The following is a 25,267-nucleotide window of genomic DNA, read 5'->3' on the forward strand; positions in this document are numbered from 1 at the left end:
CTCCTGCAAACATGTAACACAACCTGCTCAGGGTGGCTCAGATGTTCCTGCCAGGGGAACCAGGATTGCCTGCTCTCCCCAGTGAGGAGGTTCTCAGCATTGCTTCTGGAAGTCAAGTTTGATGGCTCGTCTTTTTGAAACCCAGTGCAGGGTCTGAATTCATGACCCTGAGATCATGACCTGAGCTGAGATCAAGCAAGAGTCGGATGCTTAACTGACTGAGCCAACCGGGGGTGGGGCGCAATGGCTTGCCTGTTTGTAAATAATTTGGAAGGAAGGAGGTCTTTCAGAACTGGTTTCTCCAAAACCCAAACAACAAACAAAACACCCACAAAAAAAGCCGAGTTTAAATTTTAAAAAAATATCTGATCAGTTTTCAATTTTTTTTTTTTTAGAGTTTTTATTTATTTATTCATGAGAGACATAGAAAGAGAGAGAGAGAGGCAGAGACACAGGCAGAGGGAGAAGCAGGCCCCACGCAGGGAGCCTGATGTGGGATTCGATCCTGGGTCTCCAGGATCACGCCCTGGGCTGAAGGCGGCGCTAAACCGCTGAGCCACCCGGGCTGCCCTGATCAGTTTTCAATTGTAATGTCAACTGGAGAGGCTGTGCACTTTAAAGTTTTCAAATACAGGAAAAAATATTGAAGGAGGATAAAATTATGAATGCTTTGGAATTGTTGAGGGCAGGCCTTTCTGAATTAGGGAAAGACCGAGGGAACACCTTTCATTCATTGTTTTCTGAATTTAATTTTTTTCTCTTAATTAAAAAAAGGGTATTTTTCAAACATGCAGTTTTACAAACACATTAATGATTAAGCCATAGTTCTCAACTGGCTTTGACTCCTCCCACTCCCTCCTGGGCAGGGGACATTAAGCAATGTCTGGATACACTTTTGGTTGTCATGACTCAGGAGGGATAGAGGCTTGTAGGTAGAGGCCAAGGAGACTGCTAAGCATCCCACCATGCACAAGATGGCCCCGCGACAAAGACTCATCCGGCCCCAAATGTCAATAGCTGAGGTTGAGAAGTCCCATTCTAGCTCGTGTTATCGATCTGTTTAAAGGAGAGTGAAGTCTTTCATAATTAACATCTCGGTTGTTCATCAGCAAATGTTTGCTGCTATAGTCATGCAAGAACTTGACAGATTTATTTTCTCAACTTCCTAACTACCTCTTTCGGTACAGTTCTGCTTCCACTATACATGGAGTGGCCCCTTTAATCAATTCAGAGAGCCATGAGAGTAGACTTTATACCTAATCTAGACTGTCTTCCAAATTATCAGGGATCTTGACTGTGTGGAGACAGAGTCCATGGGGCTTTATTGTATAGAATGATCCACTCATTTGTTAAGCCTCTCTGGACCTTCCACATCAGTGACCTTCCACATATGACAACCCACACTGGTAACTGGTAGGCTGGCCATTCCAATCTCAGGACACAAGAAATAAGAACAGTCTTAAAGGAAACACTAGTTCATTAGAATTACTGTATTTCAAAAACCATAATGAAGCTCTTCTTCAGCCTGCTACCTCTTTGTTATATGAAATTTGAATTAAAAAAAACTCTTACATCCTATTCCTATATCTATAGCAGAAAGACATAATTATTATCTGATTAATATGCTAAATATGTCTTCCTTCTCTCTTGATGGAAAGTAAATAGACATAGAAAATATAGTGGGACCCTATTAACTTAGAATTGTTAAAAGAAGTGAAAACTGTACTATTTGAAGGATTAAATTTTATCCTTTTCAAAAAGACAAAATAAGAGAAATTTAAGTACAGGTCTTGCCAAATATACTTTAATGGAAATGTGAAAATCAGTTTAAGTTTATACATGGGCTATACAAAAATTTTGAGGTAAAATATTTTAAGCTTATTTTCTTAAGTAGGCTAAATATTTTCCTTAAATCATCTTCATACTATTAATTTGGTCAGTTAAACCTTCCTGTGTCACAATTACCATGATTTCCTGAACTTATGTGTTATACTAAGCAGACCAAATACTGTGGCTACTGACTTATTCTACAATAAACAAGGGTAAAAAGAATTCTGTTACAACTTAATAAAAAAGGAAAAATAGCTCGATTTAAAAATGGGGAAAGGAGCTGAACAGACATTTCTCTAATGGTCAATAAGCTCATGAAATATGCTTAACATCATTTCCCATTAGAGAAATGAAATCAAAACCACAAAATACCACTTCACTCCCACTAGGATGGGTGTAATCAAAGTCAGATACTAGCAAGTGTTGGCAAGGACACAGATATACTGGAACCTTCAAATGCTGCTGGTAGGGGCATAAAATGGTAGAGTCACTCTGGAAACCAATCTTGCAATTCATCAAAAAGGCTAAACAGTAACCATCAGACCCAGTAATTCTATTTTTAGGTAAGCACCCAAGAGAAATAAAAACTATGCCTATACAAAAATGTGTATGTGAATGTTGACAGCAGCATTCTTTGTTATTCAAAATAGCCAAAAAGTGGAAACAACTGATGCCTATCAGCCAGCTGATGGACGAACAAGTAAAATGTAATACATTGCAGTGTCAGTGCAAATACGTAGTACCAGGAAGGATTAGGAATGAAGTGCGGATACACACACTACAGCCTGGATGACCCATAAAAACATTATGCTAACTGAAAGAAACCAGACACAAAGGACACATATCATGTGATTCTATTTCTACGCAATGCCCAGAATAAGGCAATATTTTGAAATTCTTTCTATAGAAACAGAAAGAAGTGTCCTAGGGAGGAAGGCGGGGGAAGAATTGGGGTTTGGTGACTAGGGAGGTGGGGTTTCCTTTCGGCGTGATGAAAATGTTCTCAAACTAGCTGTGGTGATGGATGCACAACTCTATGAATATATGAAAAGCCGATGAATTGTATACTTGAAAGGAATGAATGCTACGGTAAGTGAGGTATATGTCAATAAACCCTTTTAAAGCCAAAAAAGAGTCCAGAGTCACCAGTTTCTTACCTCTGCAGGAATTTTTGGAAAATGCGCCGATAAGCGTAACCAGCTCTTCTCACTCGGATGTTTTCTTTCAGACCCAGGTACTCTACTTGATGCTTCACCCTATAAATGAGAAAATAGAGCCAGGATATTATTGGATACTTCCTGTGCCTTGTTCTCTTAGCCACTATCTCCTCAAACCCCCGGTTGTAAGCAGTAGGACACATTAAGAAGACTATATTTTAGGAGTGTCATCTTATGCAAATAGACTAGGTGGGATGCTGCCCAATTCATGAATCACTGAATAAAGCCAATCCAATCTTTAAATGTACTCAGTTGAATTTACACACACACACACACACACACATTTATAAAGACTATAGGGGCGCCTGGGTGCCTCAGTCTTGGTTAAGCATCTGGCTCTTGATTTTGGCTTGGGTCATGATCTCAGGGTTGTGAGATTAAGCCCTGTATGGGGCTCCTTGCTGGGTGTGGAGCCTGGCACTTGATATTCTCTCCCTCTCCCTCTGCCCTTCCCTCCTCCCTGTCTAAAGAACAAATAAACTATAGAGTGTTCAGAGTCTGAGCTGACCCTCGGGTTATATAATATTAATTAAAAAAATATTTTGTTGTGGAATCCAGCAATTACAGAAGACTTTATATATCTATCTAAAAAAATAGTAAAACCAACAAACAAAAACAAAACAAAAACAAACAAAAAAAATAGTAAAACAGAAAGCCATAGGCCCATCATTGAGATTATGAACAAAAGTATCAGTTTTTTAAAAGACTAAAGGAAAGAACTTTTATTTTTTTTTAATTTTTATTTATTTATGATAGTCACAGAGAGAGAGAGAGAGAGGCAGAGACACAGGCAGAAGCAGGCTCCATGCAGGGAGCCCGACGTGGGATTCGATCCCGGGTCTCCAGGATTGCGCCCTGGGCCAAAGGCAGGCGCCAAACCGCTGCGCCACCCAGGGATCCCGGAAAGAACTTTTTTTTTTTTTTTTTTCCGGAAAGAACTTTTAACCTTGGAATTACACTACAGCTATTTTTGTACTCAACCTTAATTTAATAGCGACTCTAGACCTAAGGAGATTACACAACTAAGCTTTTCAAATACAGCATAAAAAAGGGCATATAAAATGATTAATTTCAATACCTAAATTTAAAATGTTCTAATAGGAGCACCCGGGTTGCTCAGTGGTTGAGTGTCAGCCTGTGGCTCAGGGCATGATCCCGGGGTCCTGGGATCGAGTCCCACATCGGGCTCCCCACGGGGAGCCTGCTTCTCCCTCTGCCTGTGTCTCTGCCTCTTTGTCTTTCTCAGGAATAAATAGTAAAGTCTTAAAAAAAATGAAATGCCTTAATAGCATACCTAAATTATAGTTTTGGTTTTATTATTGTTTTTTAAGATTTTACTTATTTGAGAAAGAGACCGAGACAACAACAGAGATAGTGAGAAGGAGCAGAGCTGGGGATGTGAGGAAGAAGCAGGGTTCCTGCTGAGTAGGGAGCCATCCCAGGGGCTTGAGGATGGGATGCTGGGGTCATGACCTGAGCCAAAGGCAGATGCTTAGCTGACTCAGCCACCCAGGTGCCCCAGTTTGGGTTGGTTTTTATGACGGTAAACAACTGTCAGTAGGTTTTGGAAAATGGATGCTGGTCCTACTAGCTTGTGTTCTCACATAGGATTTTATTAACAGAGAAAATGCCTCTGGCTCCTGTCCCTTGGGGAGTCTAGTTTAGGAGGCCTGGTAGGTCTGGGGTGGCACAGACACGTGAACTGCGAAAATGCCTCAGCCCTTCCTGAGAAGCAAAGTGTTGGGAAAGCCGAGAGGCAGATCCTGGGCACTGGCCTCCGACTGTCCCCTGGGGGGGTCAATGGGGTCTTTGCTTACATTATGCAGGATGGTTGAATACGGACGCTTGGAAACACAGTATTTGAGGGAAATGAGAAATAAAAAGTACACTTCTTCTCTCTTGTGATGACATAATGTCAGAACTGTGCTGTGGCAGGGAGGCAGCTGGCCTTCTCCCCACGGGGTACACTGTGGGTCCACTGCACTGGGGGCTCCCCTCGTGACCTGCTGCCCAGGAGAGCTAACTAGCAGCCTCCTTCCAACGTCATTTAGTTGCCTGACGCCTGTCTCTCCAGCCAGGCTCTTGGAAAGCCACACTTCCAACACCACACTGCACGCGCTGACACCTGCTACGGGCCATTGCGCACCACGCTGTGCAAGGTGCTTGGGCAGCAGGAAAGGACGGTATGGCTCCCGCCGAAGACCTTGCAGGTCTAGTGGTTCACAGCCAGGATCTGGGGTTGGGTTTCTGGTATGGGCCTGGCTCTGCCACTTTCCAGAAGTGGAAAGGGAGGGCAATGACGTTAGTTCTTTCTTCCTAGCTGGGTACATTGCACGTAAAGCACTGAGCGGGCTCCTGGCATGCATGACATAAAGCTGCCGTTAGTGGTACTATATTCACAGGCACAGTAAGTAAACCAGGACAGGAAACTAGAGAAAGAAATGGATTTTTCACAGTGAGGGGAATTTCAGATGGTGACACATGCCTGGGCCTGGAAGGAGTTGAATTTGCCAGGTACAGGGGAGGGACGGGCAGGGGCGCAGTGGCAGCGGAAGGCACAAAGGTGGGAAAAGCTGTGGCTCCGGGGCAGTGGGAGAGAAGCAGGTGGAACACTGAGCTGGAAGAAGGGGTGAGGCACTGCAGGTGGAGAGGGCTTTGGAGGACCCATCAGACTGGGAAGGACTGGTGGACTGCCCTGGGAAGGATGACGTTACACAGGGAGGGGCGTACAAGAAAAGTCTCAAGTCAGATGGTCTTAACTTGAACCAGTATCCAGAAATGTCAACTCCTTGGAGATAATAACTTTAAAAAAAAAACCTTTATAGAAAGTAATCCTCGGAGCGCTTGGATGGCATGCATCGGGAGTTTTGGCCGCGCTCCTGATTCTGCACCTCTGCAAGAGGCCACAGCCAGACCCAAGCCGGAACCATGTTTTGCAACCACTATGACAATGATGTCACTGTTTGGAGCCCTCAGGGCAGGATTCATCAAACTGAATATGCAATGGAAGCTGTCAAACAAGGTTCAGCCACAGTTGGTCTGAAATCAAAAATCCATGCAGTGTTGGTTGCATTGAAGAGAGCAGTCAGAGCTTCAGCTCATCGGAAGAAAATTCTCCATAACCATATTGGTATCTCAATTGCGGGACATACTGCTGATGCTAGACTGTTATGTAATTTTATGCGCCAGGAGTGTTTGGATTCCAGATTTGTATTTGACAGACCTCTTCCTGTGTCTCGTCTTGTATCTCTAATTGGAAGCAAGACTCAGATACCAAAACAACGATATGGCCGGAGACCATATGGTGTTGGACTGTGTACTGCTGGCCACAATGATATGGGCCCTCACATTTTCCAAACCTGTCCATCTGCCAACTATTTTGACTGTAGAACCATGTCCATTGGAGCCCATTCTCAATCAGCTCGTACTTACTTGGAGAGACAGATGTCTGGGTTTATGGAGTACAATTTGAATGAACTGGTTAAATATGGTCTGTGTGCCTTACGAGAAACACTTCCTACAGAACAGGACCTAACTACAAAGAATGTTTCCATTGGAATTGTTGGTAAAGACTTGGAGTTTGCGATTTATGATGATGATGATGTATCTCCATTCCTGGAAAGTCTTGAAGAAAGACCACAGAGAAAGGCACAGCCTGCTCAACCTGCTGATGAACCAGAAAAGGCTGATGACCCAATGGGGAGCATTAAGTCACAAACCAGTCTATATGTGTATTATCAAATGCAGGAACCCTTACTGATGACAATAATCTATACTTGGAACCAAAAGACGCAGTGTAGTCTTATGATATGTTTTAGGAATCAGTCCAGATGTGTTTTTCCCAAGTAACTTGCCTGAACCATATAATGGTGTGCATTTTTCTTTGAGAGGGTCTATATAATCATTTTCTAGACAGTAGAGTTATCTGTACTAATGTTTTTATATGAAGAACATAGTGTCTTTGTGATTTTAAAGACAACTGAAATAAAACTGTTTCACCTGCTTGTGGAAAAAAAAAAAAGAAAATAATACTCAACATCCACACTTGATTCATGACACATATCTGGTTAACTAAAGGAGTAGAAGTTGGGATTTAGGAAAATAATTTTCCTTTCTCCTATCCTCCAAATCCAAAACTCACCACTGGCCTTCTCTCTACTAAGGAAAATACACATGAGGGTGTCAAGTAGATGTTTTTGGTCATTTTTTAAAAAGATATTATTTATTTACTTGAGAGATAGGGAGAGAGACAGAGAGAGAGAGAAAGCACACGAGCAGCGGGAGGGGGCAGAGGGAGAGGGATAGAATCTTAAGCAGACTCCCTGCTGAGCACAGAGCCTGATGTGGGCTCCATCCCAGGCCCAGTGCTGAAACCAAGGGTTGGGAACTTAACCAACTGAGCCACCCATGCACCGCAGGTTGTTTGCTCATTTTAAGAATTTTTCATAAATACTGGTGTTATCCCCAGCTTTTGAGGCAGGGAATGCATCACCTACTGATTCAAGTAGAAACGCCGCTCCATTTCCATAAACCCCACAGGAAAGAACATCATCACGTTAAAACACTTTCATTCACTATTAACTTCCATAACCAGGAAATTTTCTTACAGAAATTTTCTTCTACAGGACGATTGGTTTAGCAAATTATGTGCTGTTTAGCATTTTATGTAATCAAAAGATCCAAGTTGATTTTTGCTTATCCTTGGAGTGGTGTCCCCTACTCAGTAAACATCAGCCCCACTAGTAATGCCCAGTGGGTCCCTCAGTTGTGCCCTTTCTTCCCTCGGGCCAAGTCTTCTTCAAGACTTTTCTGGGCCATTAGTGCAAGTAGGTCAAGGCCTGAGAACTCTGCTAGAGCAGCAATTCAGAACCCAGGGCAGGCAGCTTTGCCAGAGCCAAACAAAAACACATTTTCAACAGGAAAAGAAAAATAAACCACACCCCATAAACTTGTGGAATGAGTAACCCCGTCCACCGAGAACTTCAATTGACCGTGTAATCCCTGCCAATGAAGCACAGTGCCCTTTCACAGCCCCTAACTCTCCACACGCAGAAGAAGTGAAACCATCTGTCACACAATAAACCTGACCCAGGGTGGGGGGAGGGGCGCATCCCAGGAAGCAATCCTCTGCGGACTATAAATCCACACTTGACCAACAAATACCTTAGACTTCTTAACACCTGTTTACACGAATGTCCAGTATGAAGTTCCTTACTGCAATTCAAATAAGTTAGTATAATTTTTTTAAAAAAGGAAAACACCACTGGGGGGGGGGGGGGATTCTATGGGGATTTACTGAATAAATGTATCCCTGTCTTAATTTCTCCAGTTTTTGATATTTCAATGAATCAGCTTGGATTTTATGAGAAGGTAGCCTCAGGGCTGGGAAGTGTTTGACCAGTAGCTATTGACAAATTTCTGTCTTAGAGGGACTTTGAGCAGAGCAATCTATACAGGGTAAGGGAGAGAGTGCTGAGGAGGCATTGCATTTGTAGGGGGAGAGAGATGTTCTCATTTAAGAGGACGTTTATTGGAAAGGGCCGGGGAAGGGAAGCCCGATGGGATTGGAAGTAAGGGGAAGGGTGAGCTAAAGCCTTGTAGCACTACCTCTGCTTCCAAGATGCTGTAATCTGTTTCTGAGGTTGCCTATCTCACCACCCTTCCACCGTGTGTGTATATGAGCAGGAGATGTAATGTGGTGTGCATGCCTGTGGACCTGTGGGTGTGGGAGTGACATGGAGACACGCATGGCAGGCTGACAGCTCACCCAGGTCTGGGAGAGACATTCTATCAGCCTGAAGGAGATCCCATTCTGAATTGAGCCTCTTAGTTTAATGAGGATGAAATTGAGGACAGAGGAGATGAAGTGTCTCACTCAAACCACTTACTGCCAGGCCGGCACCGCAATACAGTTCTTCCAAGTCCCAGGCCAGCCCTTTGCTCTAGATCAGCTGTTCTCAAAGTATGAGGCCCAGACCATCAGCACTAGCATCGCCTAGGAGTTTCTTAAAAATGCACATTCCTAGCACACGTGGGTGGCTCAGTCAGCTAAGTGTCTGAAGCTTGGTTTCGGCTCAGGTCACGATCTCAGAGTCCTGCAATTGAGCCCTGCCTTGGGTTCCACACTCAGCGGGGAGTTTGCTTGTCCCTCTGCCCCTCGTCCCACTCACTCTCTCTCCAGTAAATAAATCTTTTAAAAATGCACATTCCTGGGCCCCACACAGACCCACTGAATCAGTTTTAACAAGCCCTCTAAGGGATACTCTAGTGCATCCACAAGCTTGAGAACTAGTGTAGGAAGGCAAAAAAATACATACATAAATAAATAGACATTTCTATCTTCAGGTGGAAAGAGGTGATAATGCTGGTATTCTCTCAGTCTCAAAGAAGAAATTCTGAGTGACCCATTTCAGAAAAGCAGAAGGTGGGAGCTCCTGGGTGGCTCAGTCAGTTAAGTGCTGAACTCTTGATTTCAGCTCAGGTCATGATCTCAGGATCCTGGGATCAAGCCCCACATCAGTCTTTGTGCTCAGCAGGGAATCTGCTTCTCTGCCTCTCCCTCTTCCTCTGCACCCCCTTTCTGCTTGTGCTCGCTCTCTCTCCAAAATAAGTAAACAATTCTTTATAAAAAAAAAAGAAAGAAAGAAAAAGAAAAGCAGAAGGCAAATTAAGGACATCCAGGGGAATGATCAGATTCCACATCCAGTTCCTTCAGAGAACCTGCAGTGGGAGAAAAGATAGCAGGGAAACGTGATGACTGCCAGGAACTAACATAAGAGCTGTCAAACAGAAAAGTCCTGAGGAAAATTCTTAGGGCAAATTAGAGATGTTGGATTAGGGTCAAACCAATTAAGAGAAAGACTATAGAGCCTGCTAATAATACAAGAGACATCCCAAGCTGGACTGAACAGCTAGGGGGAGTGGGTCCCTCATTGGAGCCTTGGTATCATTACCCAAGAATGTTTAAGGGGAGTCACGGTCAACCATTGAACGGAAACGACGTTTGAGGAGCATGTATCTATGGATGAGATTACTCTGAATGTTGTAGACTGACAAAACGGAAAGGTGCTGCATCCCACAGCATCACAGGGTGAGAAACAGACTTAGGCTGCACATGACGTAGGAAAACACAAACAAGGACTGGCAGACAGTGAATGCTGGCACCTGGGCACTTTTCTCACCACTCATCTTTTACCTCTGGTAACCGATCAAGTCTCATCTGCCCACCATGGTTAGGAAGGATCTTGCTGGCAGGATGGAATGGACCTATACATGTCTCTTGGGTAGGGGCAGGGGGGTGACTGGCAGCCACGGCTTTCCCTTCTGGTCTGGCCATTATGGAGCTTAACCTTGGTAAGTTGCTTGATACCTACGTCTATCTTTAAAAAAAAAATTTATTTATTTGAGAGTTAGCGAGAGAAAGAGAGCACAAGCAGGGGGAGCAACAGGCAGAAGGAAAGGGAGAAGCAGACTCCCCACTGAGCATGGAGCCCAATGTAGGGCCCCATCCCAGAACCCTGAGATCATGACTTGAGCTGAAGGCATTTGTTTACTTAACCAACTGAGCCACCCAGGCGCCGTTACCTAAGTCTATCTACTTTTCTCCAAGAGAGAAAAGAAAAAAGATAGTAGTTTTATATGCTCCTGTCCAGGGATCCGACTGTCTGGTGGCAATGGTGGGCTCCTCCTTCTGGTCCAATCACCCTAACGCCTTGCCTCAGCCCTGTTTCCTGTGTGCCCATGGACGGTGGGGTCAGGCCTCTTAGGAATGTACATCTGGACCCCTAGTTAGATAAAATTATATTCTCTTGCCATCCTTAACATTTTCCTACTCAACACCCCATTCCATCCTGCAGAGGCCATGCCCCTAAATGCCAGTGTAGGAGGAATAGTGACACAGGATTTTTCTGGAGTCAGAAACAAGAGGGATTTGCTGAACCCCACATGCCACATGTCTCCCGGTGCCTTGTTCCCTCCCAAAGGAAGTCATCACTCTGCTCATAAACACAGCCCCCATGGGCACGTACTGAACCTAGAGCATGCCCCCAGTATCCCTAAGAGCCACCATAAAGGACAGATTGCTTTTTATCCAGCTCTTTAGACCTTCACTCTTAACCCCGAGCTGAGTATGCTACGCCACATCCTGTGGGTACCAATGAGGAGCTAAGTGTACTAAGAATGTCTACACAGGAGCTCAAACTAATTTTATTTTATTATTATTAGTATTAGTATTAGTATTGTTATATATCAAACTAATTTTATTTTATTTTATTTTATTTTTTAAAGACTATTTTTTTTTAAAGATTTTATTTATTCATTCATAGACACAGAGAGAGAGGCAGAGACACAGGCAGAGGGAGAAGCAGGCTCCATGCAGGGAGCCCGACGTGGGACTCGATCCGGGTCTCCAGGATCACACCCCAGGCTGCAGGCGGTGCCAAACCACTGCGCCACCGGGGCTGCCCCAAACTAATTTTAAAACCACCCTGATTCTGCAGTATTAAGGTTCCCCCCCAAATCTGTCCCTAGACTAGCCAAGATCAACATTATAAATTGCTAATTCTGAATTGAATGGAACTGCTAACATTTTAGGAAAAGACAAGGAGGGGAAAAAAAAAAAAAGGCCTCATTCATCATGAAAAAGTTAAGACACAAGGATGTGAAACACATCTGAAAACAATTTCAACTGTCTGTCCTTGGCATAGGGTAGCCCATCGCAAGCAGAGGGAACGTGTACCAGGGCCCACCTCAGCTGGCTTCAACCTCCCCATCGGCCAACCTGACCATACCTGCTTTCTTCCCAGTCTCTGGGCTTCTTGGTTTCGTTTGGTTTAATGCAGCGAATGTAGTGAGGTGTGCATTTCATCAGGGTGCTCACAAGGTCATTGGCTTGTTTCTAGAAAGGAAGAATAACATCAGATGGACACATGGAGCTTTCTCCCAAGCACACCGACTTTCAAAGGGGAACTGTGAAACTCTAGTGTGGAAATATACAGCTAGAAATTAATCTTCGTGACAACTTGCTCATTAAGCTTGCCTCTGGCCTAGTATACTTTTGTAAGGCTCGACTGACTTTTATGATGATTTTAACACCTACCAATGAGTTTGAAATTCGATTTTTGGAAACAACCAGGTCTTTTCAGTATAGTTAATAAAATAAAACACACAAACCCCCAACAAACCAAAACAACAAAACCAGTAAATCTTCCCATACAATTCTTTTCATGAGAAACAAGGAAGCATGCCAGTTATTAACTAATTAAGTTTATACTGATTGAGGGCCTTTGCAAACACATTGTTCTCATAAACTTTTTGTGGTGCGAGGGTGGGGCAGCGAGGAGAAATTATTTGTAAGGCTAAAGCATCAAAGGCCCCTGTACTCTCCGGGCAATCTAACCAATGAGGAATCACCTTATTAAAATGATGGAAATTCATAAAGGGTGGGAGAGACATCACAATCTCAGAACTTGCAAATCTTTCTAACATGCCACTTCATTCATCTTCTTCCTGAACATGTCCTTTTAAATATCTGTAGCACATGATTGCTTTCAGTGTGGCAGGTCACCTGCTCCTTCACAAAATATTCAATTAAGAAAGTCATCTCTCACTACCTGCCTACCGGATACTAAAAGAAAACTGGGCTCAAACAGAGAAAGCCATAACTAAAGCTGGAATTGCTTCTGATGCCTTTCACATCATGAGCATCTCAAACTTTAAAGAGAATGGGAGCAGACCCACATGGGCATTCCCACTGCCACACAGCAGGGCCCTTGTGAGGCCACACAAACTCTCCTTCTGAGCAAGTCAGTGCAAAGACAGAAAACCTCTAAAGGAAAATAGAGAGAAGGGATCTCTAAAGCCAGCAAAACCATTACAAAGTCAGCAGAAGAGATATGCCTGCAGGAGACAACCCTCTCTCAATTAGGGCTTTTTGTTTTCATGGGTTTGGGAAATCTGAAACCCTTGAGAAAAACTCGAGTAGATTCAAAGCTAGATGTTCACTGGTGAATTCTGTTCTCTGTTTAGATGTGCAGGATATAGCATTTTTTTGCAATGCTTAGAAGGACAAAGCTGCAGAGGTCGTACGGTCAAAGCAAAGCCCTACGGTGAAAAAGTCAATGGACTCCCATCTCTTCTGTCGATGTAGATGGTATTTGAGAACAAATCTGATGATCTTTGCAACACAGGAGGCAGGGTTGGGCAGGGCCTGCGTATACCGATGCTTCTTTTTAAGTTCCCAGACTTGTTATTTTTATTTTTTATATTTTAATTTTATCAAAACTTAATTTCCAACAGTAACTTGGCAGACTCTTCAGTCCTAAGCTTATAAGAAGACACCTTATTTTCACCTTAGTATGAGCATACAAAGCGGCAAGGATGACTTGAGTGACCTGCTACCTGACATGGCTTTCTCCAGCTCAAAGTAGTAATGGGGTGACATTTACTGAATGTGCACCAGGGGGCTAGACATACGAACCTTCTAATTTCTGCCTCACCATTCTTTTTTTTTTTTAAGCTTTTATTTATTTATTTATTCATAAGAGACACATAGAGAGAGAGAGGCAGAGACAAGGGCAGAGGGAGAAGCAGGGTCCCTACAGGGAGCTCAATGTGGGAGTCAATCCCAGGACCCCAGATCACTCTCTGCGCTGAAGGCAGATGCTCAACCACTGAACCACCCAGGCATCCCTCTGCCTCACCATTCTAAGTGATAGCTACTAGTATTATTATTATTTTTTTAGATGAGGAAATGGGACCATAAAGAAATAAAGTATTGCTCAAGATGGTACAATTAGTGACACAGCACTGAGGCTTGAGGTCAAGTGTGCTGCCTCCCAAGTCTGTTCCTTAACCACAAGGCTATCCTGCCTTCCTAGGGAAGACAGGAGATAGTTCGGTGAGATATAAGAGGAATTAACAGAGTGAGCCAGGAGTAGATAAAGCCTTTAGGTTGTGGGAAAATTTGTTTCGGCAAATAGGAATACGCGTTGACCATCAAAATTATCCTGAATTTAGCTATGGGTCAACTTTAGATGTCTCTTGAAGTGGCTGGGAAGCAGCAACTGGATTTATCTGGACTCTAGACCAGAACTGTCCAGGAGTTAGGACAGAAGGCTACCAAAGGCACTTGCCAAACAGAAGCATAATGTAAAATATGCAGATGGGACAGGACAGGAAGAAAAGGCTTAGGGTAAAGGCTCCTCATTCTACCTTCAACACAGATTACTAGCAAGTCCAAGTTGGGTTCTACCTCTATTGTTTGTAAGCTACATGACAAATCACTAAATTTCTCTGGAAATTCACAGTTCCCCCATCTGTAAACTAAGTGGATTGCACTATAAGACCTCTAATATCTTAATTTAAGGGTTGGAAAAGATGTGGGTGCCTCAGTCGGATGAGCATCTGCCTTCAGTTCAGGTCATGATTCTGGGGTCCTGGGATCAAGCCCCACATTGGGCTCACTGCCCAGCAGGGAGTCTGCTTCTCCCTCTTCCTCTGCCTCCCCTACTCATTCTCTCAAGTAAGTAAATAAAACTTAAAAATAAAATAAAGGTTGAAAAGATGTTAAAAGTCAACAAGTACAGTCCCCAGATCATGCTTTCACTTCCTGACGTATCCATTCCTCCAGTCTCCTCTCACTTAGATGAAGCCACAGGCCTGTCCACTTGGCCAGCGCTAAGCTCAATGCAATTTCCACAGCATCAATCTTCAACTCTAATTGCAAAACTGGTCCCTTCTAGCAACAACAATGTAGAACTTAGTGAAGCTTCAACATCAAAAGGTGCTATTAAATATAGCATATTATGATTTATAAATGAGAAAATAGTTCTCACCAAATAAATACTCATTAATTAGATCCTATAGATCAGTTTGAAATTTTCAAGAATTAGAATATAATAAAATACCTAACGCTAAAACTACCTTGAACATAAATTTAATTTCTTTTCCAAGGAACTCCAGATCCCTTTAAATGTCTATACTTCAGGGATATCATTGAGATGAATTTAATATCTGCAAAATGCTGCAGATATGAGAGGTGTAAGAGATTGGCCATGGCTATATCTCTCTAAGAGGTGTTTTAGAGGGGATTATAAAACAGGGAGAATTTCATTCCTGTGTGGAGGTAAAGCATCAGACAGACATGAGTCACACAGTCCATGAACGAGGGTACCCCTGGGGGTAAGAACATGGACAGTATTACAATCCCACTTAAGCTGGCTGACTTGAGGTTGACCTCCTCAGACCATAGCCATCTTTGCAGTCCTTACAATACTGAATATTTTGAGTATACCCAGAAGGTGGCAATTTTGAGCATTCAAGTAGACAAGAATATAGAAGGAAAGAAAGAGGTCAAGTCTTCTAATGAAGAGAAAAATGCCTCTATCTCCACCCTCTGCTTTATAGGGAATAGGCTCAACTGAGTATCCAGACCACTTGAAAGTGAGTCATTGGAACCTTGATGATCTGGGCCCCTTGGATCTGAATGTGACAGTCTTGTGACTAGATTTTCCAGCCCAGAGCTAATCCTTATCCAGGACCTTGAAGTAAAGGCATGAGTCAGAAGCTTCACACAGACATTACAATCTGGGGCCTCATGAGAATGGCATCTGCTCTCTGCCTTCAACTTTCTGCTCCAGTGAACTCAATCCAGGGATCATCCCAGGGCTACTAAATGTCTCTAGTACTTTGAACATGACTGTCCCTAGTCCCAGAGGAGTATACCCTCTAGTTCAAAGCTGAGCTTGTATCTGACTTCCTCCCCTAACCCGAAGGCTGCTCTTGACTGGAATCTTCTTGTTGCTATGAATTTCTGACTATTGTTTCCTTTATTCCAGCCAGTGTTCTTGCCCGCAGGGGCTGGGGAGGCAGGCTTCCATACAGGAAAAATTTAGGGAAGAAAGCCAGCCAGAAGAACAGACGGCAACAACCATGGTGTCCAATGGCTGGGGTTGTAGAGAGCCTTGTGAGGAGGTGGAGCAGGATTTGGATACATAGAGCCAGGGAGGGGGCACGTAAACACAGAAACAAGAGTCCACTAAGAATGAAGCAGAGATGAGTAAGCATGGCACACAAGGAGGGGGAAACAGAGCAGAGTATAATAGGAGACGAGATCCATTTTGTGTTTATGATGTTTCAGGCAGTGTGCGGCATGCCTTAGGTAGATTGCTAAATTCAAGACCACAGTATCCCTTGAGGTAGGTGCAAAGATCTCCACCTTAGAGATATAGGAAAAGAGGCGATGAGAGTTTAGGCAATTTGCTGGCAATCACAAGCTAACAAAAGCCACAGCTGGGATTTCAACACAGGCGATGGACCCCCAGGGACCTACTGTTAATCATTCAACGATCCTATTGATTATAAAATCAGGGTGGTATTTAACTGGTATGATTTTTTTTTAAATAGTTTGGTGACTCAAAGAATTACATGATTAAGTGTGTTTGACACAACCTCTAAATTCAGGGTGTAATTAGGGACAATGAATTTCATCACACAATGGTTCAGATAACACAGTGCACTCTCCACAGGGGCTCCCCCAAAACACTGCAGGAACTCCTTCTGGCGTGAAGGCGCTACGGGACCAGATGTGCCTGTAATTTGCAGAAAGGAGAGGCCTGCAATATCCAGGGAGGGTGCATAAATTGCCCCCATGAGACCTAGTAGAATTTCAGGTAGGTGAAGTTCCATAATTGGGAAGTTTTAGGTTCCAGTCTGGAAAAAGGTCATCAAAATCTAAAATCCGGCTCCATCATAAAATTTTCTCTGATAGTTAAATGTGAATTCTTTCAGATTCTGATTAAAGCCATTTCCTCTTAGAAAGTAGTTGATTATCATCTGCTGACTACGAAGCTATGAGGTACTTAATATCCATTTAGGGTTTTAGTGCAGCCAAGTCAAATTCGGCGTGCATCCTGTCACTTTTTTCAAGCAGCAACCCCACTTCTGGGCATCTTCTATAACCATTCTTACTTGATCTTAGCTAAAAGGCCGAGAAGCGATTATAACCATTCTGTTACATTTCACCAACCTCATCCTGGCCTAAGGGTATAGTTCTTGACTCCTAGAAAACCCTGCCTCTTAGAGGAATCTATAAACGTCCCCAAATAGAACAAACCTTTATTTTGCTTCCGGCAGTAGTTGGGCGCCCTTTCTTGTCAGCTTGCAGATTTTCCGGAAATAAAGACTTGATAAAAGGTCTGGAAAAGGAGAAAGAGAACAGTCAGCCATCAGCAGGTACCTCAGGGGCTGAAAGTCTGCTTCTGTAAGGAATGGAAAGGAGGGCCAACCAGAAGTGCATAACCTTGCCTCATCGGACTCAGAGCACAGGCCATCAAGGTATGACTCCGGGAAATAAGCAGTGGACAAAAGAAAGGGAGGAAGAATTCTAAGAACTAGGCATCCTAGCGTCAAAGCCTGAAAAATAAATTTTAAAACTCTGCCTTTTGAGAAACAAACAAACAAACAAACACTCTGCCTTTTGAATTTGCCCATGCCCTGGAACCGAGGTATGACTTGACAAGAGGACACACGGACGGGGTTGGTGTAGGTTTACTGAGTTAAGATCTGGACAGACTGGAGCTTGGGTGTGTGTATGAATTGTCTGTCAAGATCCGATGCTGATTCTGCTTTGATCTAAGGCAGGGCATCTTCATCTTGGCTATTGATACTGGGATTAAAGGCTGGATAATTCTTTGTTGGGGGTGGGGAGGAGGAGGCTGCCCTACACATTGTAGGATATTTTGCAGCATGAGTGAGCTTTGCCTACTCAATGCCAGTATGACACTGTGCCCCTCGCCCCTGCAAAAAAAAACTTTGACAAACTGCGCTTTTGAGTACAAGTCATTTTAAGTGAAGCAGTAGTGATTCACCAATCCTTTGCCTGTTAAATATATTTTCATTAGTTGCTCCAATTGAGCTGCATTTGTTCATCTGCCTGCCTCACCAAGACACAGGGCAGGGACAAAATCCTAGTACTCTCAGTGCCCTTGGTGTCTGGAACACGGCCTGGCACTGTGGATGCCAGCAACCATCAATGGATGCTCGATAAATATGTGCTGACCGGTTGAATAAAGTAATCCATGTAAACCAGTAGACTGACACTCAAATTAATTTTCTCCTAAATAGCTTTTGGGCCATCTTGATTTTTCTAGGAAGTCTCCCCACATTCTACTTTTAACTTGACCAGATGCAATTATAGATTTTTGCAGCGAATGTGTTTAATGAACAATAGACTATGTCTAGAGGACAGAAATTTACATGGAAGCCATCAGTAGCTCTCAAACTTGGCAATAACTTTAATAAGTAAAAAATAAAAATTAAAAAAAAATCTGAAAGCAAGTCTGCACCTGACCATCATAAAAACCCACAGGGCAGGACTTGCGTCTTACCTGACTTTTTAAGAGGAACAGATCGACTTTATGTGTTCTCAAATGAAAACAAATTTGAAATCTCCAAAGTTGGGGGCATGAGCACAGGAAGTAGAGCATGGGGAGATGAGAGCCAGAAGAGGCAGGATGGGGAGAAGGGGAAGAGAAGGAAATGGAGAACAACTTCTGGCCAAAGCCTGAAAAGCATGCTTGGTTTTCTTAGAAAATTGTCAGACTTAGGGCTATTAACTAAGGAAGCTAACCTTAAATATTTATTATAGCAGCTCGAGTACCAGACTCAAAGGGCAGCTATTACTTGGAGGCTGCTCTAAAAACTGTGAAGTCTTGAAAACTGTGCAATATTGTATTTGCCTGGCACATACAGGCCCGACCATGTAAATTACACTTTATATCCAGGATCTTGGGAACTTTTGCAGGGAAGAGGGGAGGAAAGGACATAGCAGAGCTGGTCTTGGGGGCTCCTACAGATTGCAAGGGGGATGGATGCCCCTACTGCTTCTACCCTTAGAGCTTAGACAGGGTCTTGGGAGTTCAAATAAATCCCCAAGGCAATCCCTTTTAAGTTGCACCTCCCAAATTTCTTGAGCCATTTCCCAAGTGCTTCAGGGACAAGTTATCTCACATCCTGCTAAGCCATTAGCAATTCAAAAAAATTGAATGACCATAGAAAGTCCTTGGGATAATATTCTCAGGGCAAAATATCCCAGAACCAGAATATTCCACTCTTAGATAGCCAGAAATGGCCATCCCAACCCAACTCCAGGAGCCTCTCCCTGATAACACTGCTAACAATGATGAAACTGTGGGCTCGGAAAGGCATGACGCAGCATGCAGAATCTAGTGGCAGAAGATGTTAAGGGGCACAAGGGACTGGAGAAGAAAAATTATTTTGAAAAACCAAATTGTCCAATGATACCCCAGACTTGAGAGCTCAAAGAACAAACTGCTGGCCACACCACAAGTTATTTTTTTAAATACTAAAAATTTGATCAAACCTATAGCCCATGTCAGACAAGGCAAAACGCACTTACAGCTCACTGCTCTGCATAAGCTCAATCAGATCCATAAAAAGCACATCACGGTTCCTTTCACAAAAGCCATCCATGTCATAGGATACCTGGCCAAGAATGGAAAGAAATCGAATTTTATCCTGTAAGTATTTCATTGAACAACAACAACAACAACAAAAATCCAAGTTGGCATGGCTATTCTTACCAGAATGTGAATATTTCCAGATGTACAATTGGGATTTCATTATGAACTATCCAATTAAGTCTGTGCATGTTTTATTTAACTTGTTAGCTAATTTAGGTGGTGATGGTCTATGGATGCTGATGAATGGTATTCAGCTGCCTACATGGCCCAGATGATCTATGACCAGGACTTCGGCTACCATGATCACATACCCCTTTTCTCCAGTGAATCCACAGGAGTGTCTAAGAAATAGACCTAATTACTTGCCTAAATTTTCACTACAACAGAATAAAACTCCTTATGCTCATTTATCCATTGCAATGGGGCATGTCATCTGAGGTTTTGTAATTTTTTCTACAAATGGCATCATCATTGGACCATGTCAGCCAAAAACTCATGCTCAGGGACCCTGGTTAATAAGAAATTAGATGGGTGAAAGGTGAGACCTGTGGATTTCCATAGGACTAGAAGACACCAAGCAGCATGACCTCAACTTACTTCTCTTTGCATTACTGGCACCTAGACAAAGCCTGGTGTCCCGGAGGTACCCAATAATCATGCATCTTATGAGGACCAACATCAGAAGCAAGCCTTATTTTTTAATTAATTTGTTTATTTAAAGTAGGCTCCATGCCTATCAGGGGGCTTGAACTCTGACTCTGAGATCAAGAGTCAGATGCTCTACTGACTAAGCCAGCCAGACATCCCCAAAGCAAGCCTTATGTATACTTCCAGCAGGCACAGGCAGGTGAGGGATACAGGCTTGTGATTGCAGCAAGAGGCAAGACAAAAATCCATTCCTTCAGCAGGTTAATATACACACCAGGGTGATTCATGATTTTAAAAGATGCAGCAGTGTATACTACCCTTTGTACTGCCTCTGCAAAAACTTCATAGGTCCCATGTTGTTGAAGGAATGAATGAATGCTGAATGAATAAAATACAGTGAAGCAGATGAAACTATATGGATATTATCACCAGTTGCCTCATGAGAAAACAGATCACCGACCCAAAGGCTTAAAACATTAAGGTAGGCATTGGAAAGGGTAACTTCTCCTTTCCCGTGGGACCCCTGCTCTCTGAACATACCTTCCCAGCATAATGGTGAATAATGAAGCCTTGATTCCAGCTGTTGAAGTGCTCATGACTCCCAATCTGCATCTGAAGCTTCTGCAGCAGCGTCTGATCTGCTCCCTCCCCCACTGCGTGCATCGTGGCACACACGTCGTCCAGAATGCTCATGATCCCAGGAGGGTTCTGACGGGACCAAGAAAGCAAAGCCCCAATTCAGTGACTGTTTAAAGCCCCAGTTGGGTGGCTTATTGGGTCTTTTCTTAAGCCAGAAAATAGTTCCCTAGACTCAAGATACATCTTGAAAGTCAGTCTTTCCCTTTGAGCAAGAATGCCATTAACAATCCCAAATGGGAGTTACCACTTAGATCTACTGATGGAGGAAAGTCCATTTAAAAAATAAATAAATAAATAAATAAATAATAATAATAATAATTGTTTAACTCCCTGACGTTTTGTTCAAAGTCATATACAGATCACTATCTGTTGACTCCTATTGGTACTAAGTTGCTTTTAAAAAACCAAAAGACAAATGAAAACATTTCCCTTTAACTCTAATTCATTTCTTAATGTTCGATTTTAGCCACAGAGGATGGTTTACAGTTACACAGCATACACATTCTCTCACGCATTACTTTTTTTCTGCATAGCACTATTTTATAAACAATCTTCATGTTTTACATAGTCTTCATACTTACTATTTTAATGGCTATATTTTTCTGCTCTGATACGCTATAGTTTTTTTTAACAACTGAATTGTCTTTGGATGCTTTTACCATTTCCAGTTTTGGACTTTTATAAAAAACAAAATAAAATAAATAGTACTGTGGAGATCTCTGCCTGCATTCTTCTTGTTTTCTTTTGGAAAAATTTTAGGGCTACAGTCCTAGAAGGGGTATAAGATGGTCCAAAAGGCAGGGCCAGTTTTATGTCTCTTCATTCACTATGCCACCCAGGTAAGTCATAGAGGTCTTCTCTCAGAGTTCAGTAACAACTTCCATTTGTAAATCGACACTTTATTCACATCTGCATATTCCTATTACTACATATACTTATATACACAATTGATGTAATCACCAAAATTCTCTGCAAATCAGAATTGTCACTCCCCCTACTCTAAAACAATGACACAGAGAACAAAAACCCACTTGACATAAACCTGTGTGCAGTGAAGAGACACACCAGACTGATACTTACAATTTTGTTCTCAATGAGGTCACACACGATTTTGTTATTAAAGTACTCAATGGGTGTCCATCTTATTCCCTCTTGAACATATTCTTCCTGAGGGACAGAAAGCGAGGATTCACATTATTGCCCAGTGAAGACTAGCTGGAGCTCTGCACCAGTGACTGTCAAAGTCATACAGATGGCCACCAAAGGAAAATTTGAATGCTCTTTGACATAAAATGGGAACTTTCTCCTTTTTTCTAAGAGGGTTAGAAAAAGAATATATATATTTTTTTAAGTAAATTCTATGTCCAATGTGGGACTTGAACGCATGACCCTGAGATGAAGGGTCAAATGCTCTACTGACTGAGGGAGCCCGATGCCCCATGCTTGGTCATTTTTAGTTTGAACCATGTGAAATTTGTTACCACACAACCATTCTTGATATACAAATGATGGCCATTTAATATGGCTTAAACTATATAGGTCCAGTTAGAAAAGATCTCTGAATTTAGCCTAAGGACAGCAGTACAGATTAGCCTCTAGGCATCCAAGGGGAAGGCCTCTTACTCAGGTCACTTGCTGGTTTAATCTGATTAATCCCACCACATTCTCCTGGTTTCCCTCCTTCCTCACCAGTCTTGCTTTGTTAGCTTCTTTCCAGATCTTCACCTGATGGGAGCCTCTGGACTCAATCTTCCAGCCTTCCTGTATTCTCAGCCCTGCTTCTCTAGGAGATTTCAATCAATCCCATGGTTTTAAATAGAACCTAGAGGCTAATGCCCCCTCAATTTACTTCTCTAGTCTAGACCACCCCACTGAGTTCCAGGGTCATACACATTTCACCCATTAGAGTCTCTGTTCAGATATTGTCATAGGCCTTACAAATGTAACCTGTTCAGTGGAGATCTGATTCTGCATTTCCCCACGATCACCACTGCCTTGCGATTCAAGCTACAAAGGGAGAAATCATCTTTAATTCCCCTTCCCTTCTTGGCTCATTGTTAATTATTTTGAGTAAGTCCTGTTGACTCCCTTTCCAAAACACATGGCGAATCAGACCACCTCTCACAGTGTTACAACCTCTGATGGTATCATCATTGTCTACACTCCACCATTTCCTGCCCAGCCTCCTAACTGGCTTTTATATGTCCACTCCTGTTTGTCTTCTTGTCCTACTCCATAAGTCTATAGAGCCTGAATAACCTTTTCAAAAACACAAATCAGACCATGTCACACTCTCTGCTCACAATTCCCCCGTGGTTTCCCATCATACTTGCTACAAAATCTTAAGTTTCCACCACGCTGTACAACATTCCTATATGATCTAGTCTCTGCCTACATCATCTGGTCTCAGTCCCTACCACGTTTTACCCTGGTTATGCTGCTCTGACATGATGGAAGACTAGAACACCAGGGCAGAGATTTCTGTGGAAACCACTGGTCACAGAGGTATGAACACTTCCATGACCTAATGTCCCCCAAACAGCTTTTCATATGTATACTGGGTTACATGTATCCCCTGAGATTTCATGTCCCCCGAGAACTTCGGAATGTGAGGTTTAGAAATCAGATCTTTGAGATATAATTAGCTAAAGATCTTGTAAATGAAACCATCCTGGATTTAGGGTGATCCCTTAATCCAATGACTGGTGCCTTTGCAAAAGAAAGAAGGGGGGGAGAGTTGGGCACAGAGAAATACAGAGAGGAGAAGCCACGTGAAGGGAGAGGCAGAGCTTGGAGTTGCTCTGACAGGACGAAGATCACTAGGAGCCCCCGAAGCTGAAGAGGCAAGGAAGGCATGTGGCCCTCGGGACACTTTGGTTTCAGACTCTGGCCTCCCGAACTATGACAGAAGAAATTTCTGTTGTTTAGAGCCACTCAGTTGGCGGGACTTTGTGACAGCAACCCTAGGAATTCAAAACAACATGGAACCCACAATAAAAGGAAACTTTGAGGAGAAACTATAAGCAAGACACTTCAAGTCAGAATAAAAAAATATGAACTTTGTTAAGGACATATTTATTATTTTTTAAATATTTAATATGAGATTATGGCATTTGTTTTATTATTTTTTATTTTTTAAAAAAAGATTTATTTATTTATTTATTCAGAGAGACAGAGAGAGAGAGAGAGAGACAGAGACAGAGAGAGAGAGAGGCAGAGACACAGGCAGAGAGAGAGGCAGAGGGAGAAGCAGGCTCCATGCAGGGAGCCCGACACGGGACTCGATCCCGGGTCTCCAGGATCATGCCCCGGGCTGAAGGCGTCACTAAACTGCTGAGCCACCTGGGCTGTCCGATTTATTTTATTTTTAAAAAGATTTAATTTATTGATTTGAGAGAGAGAGAGAGAGAGAGAGAGAGAGGGCACAAGCAAGAGGAGTGGCAGAGGGAAAGGGAGATCCTCTACTGAGCAGGGAGCCCAATGTGGGACTCGATCCCAGGACTCGATCATGACCTGAGCTGAAGGTGGCCACTTAACCAACTGGGCCCCCAGGTGCCCCCAAGACACATTTATTTTTAAGGAAGACTGGGAGTAGAGCAAATCTGAGAAAACCAAAGTTTTTTCTCTGGAACGCAGTCCATGCCATGGACAATTGGGGTTGGAACTAGGTTTCCATTTTCCACTCGGTCAATGAGTCAGAGTAGTAAAAGCAGCCAGTAATAAGTCCAACTTCACAACATCATTTGCTTAAAGGAGAAAGAAACTGTACCAGATGGTGTTTACATTTCATAGACTAAAATGTCACAATGGCATATGGTTTTTCTGCCTGACTTTATTAAGTACATTTCCTAACACAAGACTAAAACTTGAATCTAGTACCAAAAGAGAGACTTTTGTATCTTTTAAACAAAACACATTAGAAATAAAACCAGGTGAAAGAAGAGGGACTGCTTACCTGTTCTGCCTTTAATGTCAGTTCAATAAAAATCTGCTGTAATTTTTCATTGACAAAATTGATACAAAATTGTTCAAAGCCATTTTTCTGAAAAGAAAAAAAAGTCACTTGCATGTAATTGTTTCTGTGAAATCATTATGAAGTCTCTTCTTAAGTGGTTAAGTGAAATGCTTCCATGTGAGAAGCCTTAACAGAAATGCTGGAGGCATTGGTAGACAGCAACATAGTTTATATTTAGGAGAAACTAATTTAGTAAAGGTACATGAAGAACTCACAGAGGGAAGAATGAACGGCAGTGAGGTTTTTTCCATTACCTAGATTGTGTCTTTCAAGCCAGATATAATGCATCACCCTCCCACAGCCTTGAGTTGTTCAGACTGGTCTTACCTGGAATATTTCAAAGCCATAGATGTCCAGGACACCAATGTTGTATTCTTCGTGGTCCTTTTCCATTGCTTTGTTGATGGACTAGGAGAAAGCAACCAGCATGGCAATTA

The 25,267-nt window shown here is 42.7% G+C and overlaps 1 protein-coding gene and 1 pseudogene across 2 annotated transcripts in view; one reads left to right on the plus strand and one right to left on the minus strand.

Moving 5' to 3' along the window:
- MYO1E (myosin IE) overlaps nt 1–25,267 on the minus strand; it is a 198,069-nt gene that overhangs the window by 42,390 nt on the left and 130,412 nt on the right. For both annotated transcript variants that reach the window (XM_077881290.1, XM_077881291.1), the window contains 8 exons: nt 25,158–25,238; nt 24,771–24,857; nt 21,896–21,982; nt 20,717–20,884; nt 19,465–19,550; nt 17,161–17,242; nt 11,837–11,943; nt 2,988–3,086 (listed from right to left, as the gene is read on the minus strand). In XM_077881290.1, the coding sequence (XP_077737416.1) occupies nt 2,988–3,086; nt 11,837–11,943; nt 17,161–17,242; nt 19,465–19,550; nt 20,717–20,884; nt 21,896–21,982; nt 24,771–24,857; nt 25,158–25,238 (797 nt within the window). The remainder of the gene's footprint in view (nt 1–2,987; nt 3,087–11,836; nt 11,944–17,160; nt 17,243–19,464; nt 19,551–20,716; nt 20,885–21,895; nt 21,983–24,770; nt 24,858–25,157; nt 25,239–25,267) is intronic.
- On the plus strand, nt 5,691–7,047 carry LOC144303303 (proteasome subunit alpha type-1 pseudogene; annotated as a pseudogene).

Source organism: Canis aureus, chromosome 32, assembly GCF_053574225.1.
Source record: "Canis aureus isolate CA01 chromosome 32, VMU_Caureus_v.1.0, whole genome shotgun sequence".
Classification (NCBI taxonomy): Eukaryota; Metazoa; Chordata; class Mammalia; order Carnivora; family Canidae; genus Canis; species Canis aureus.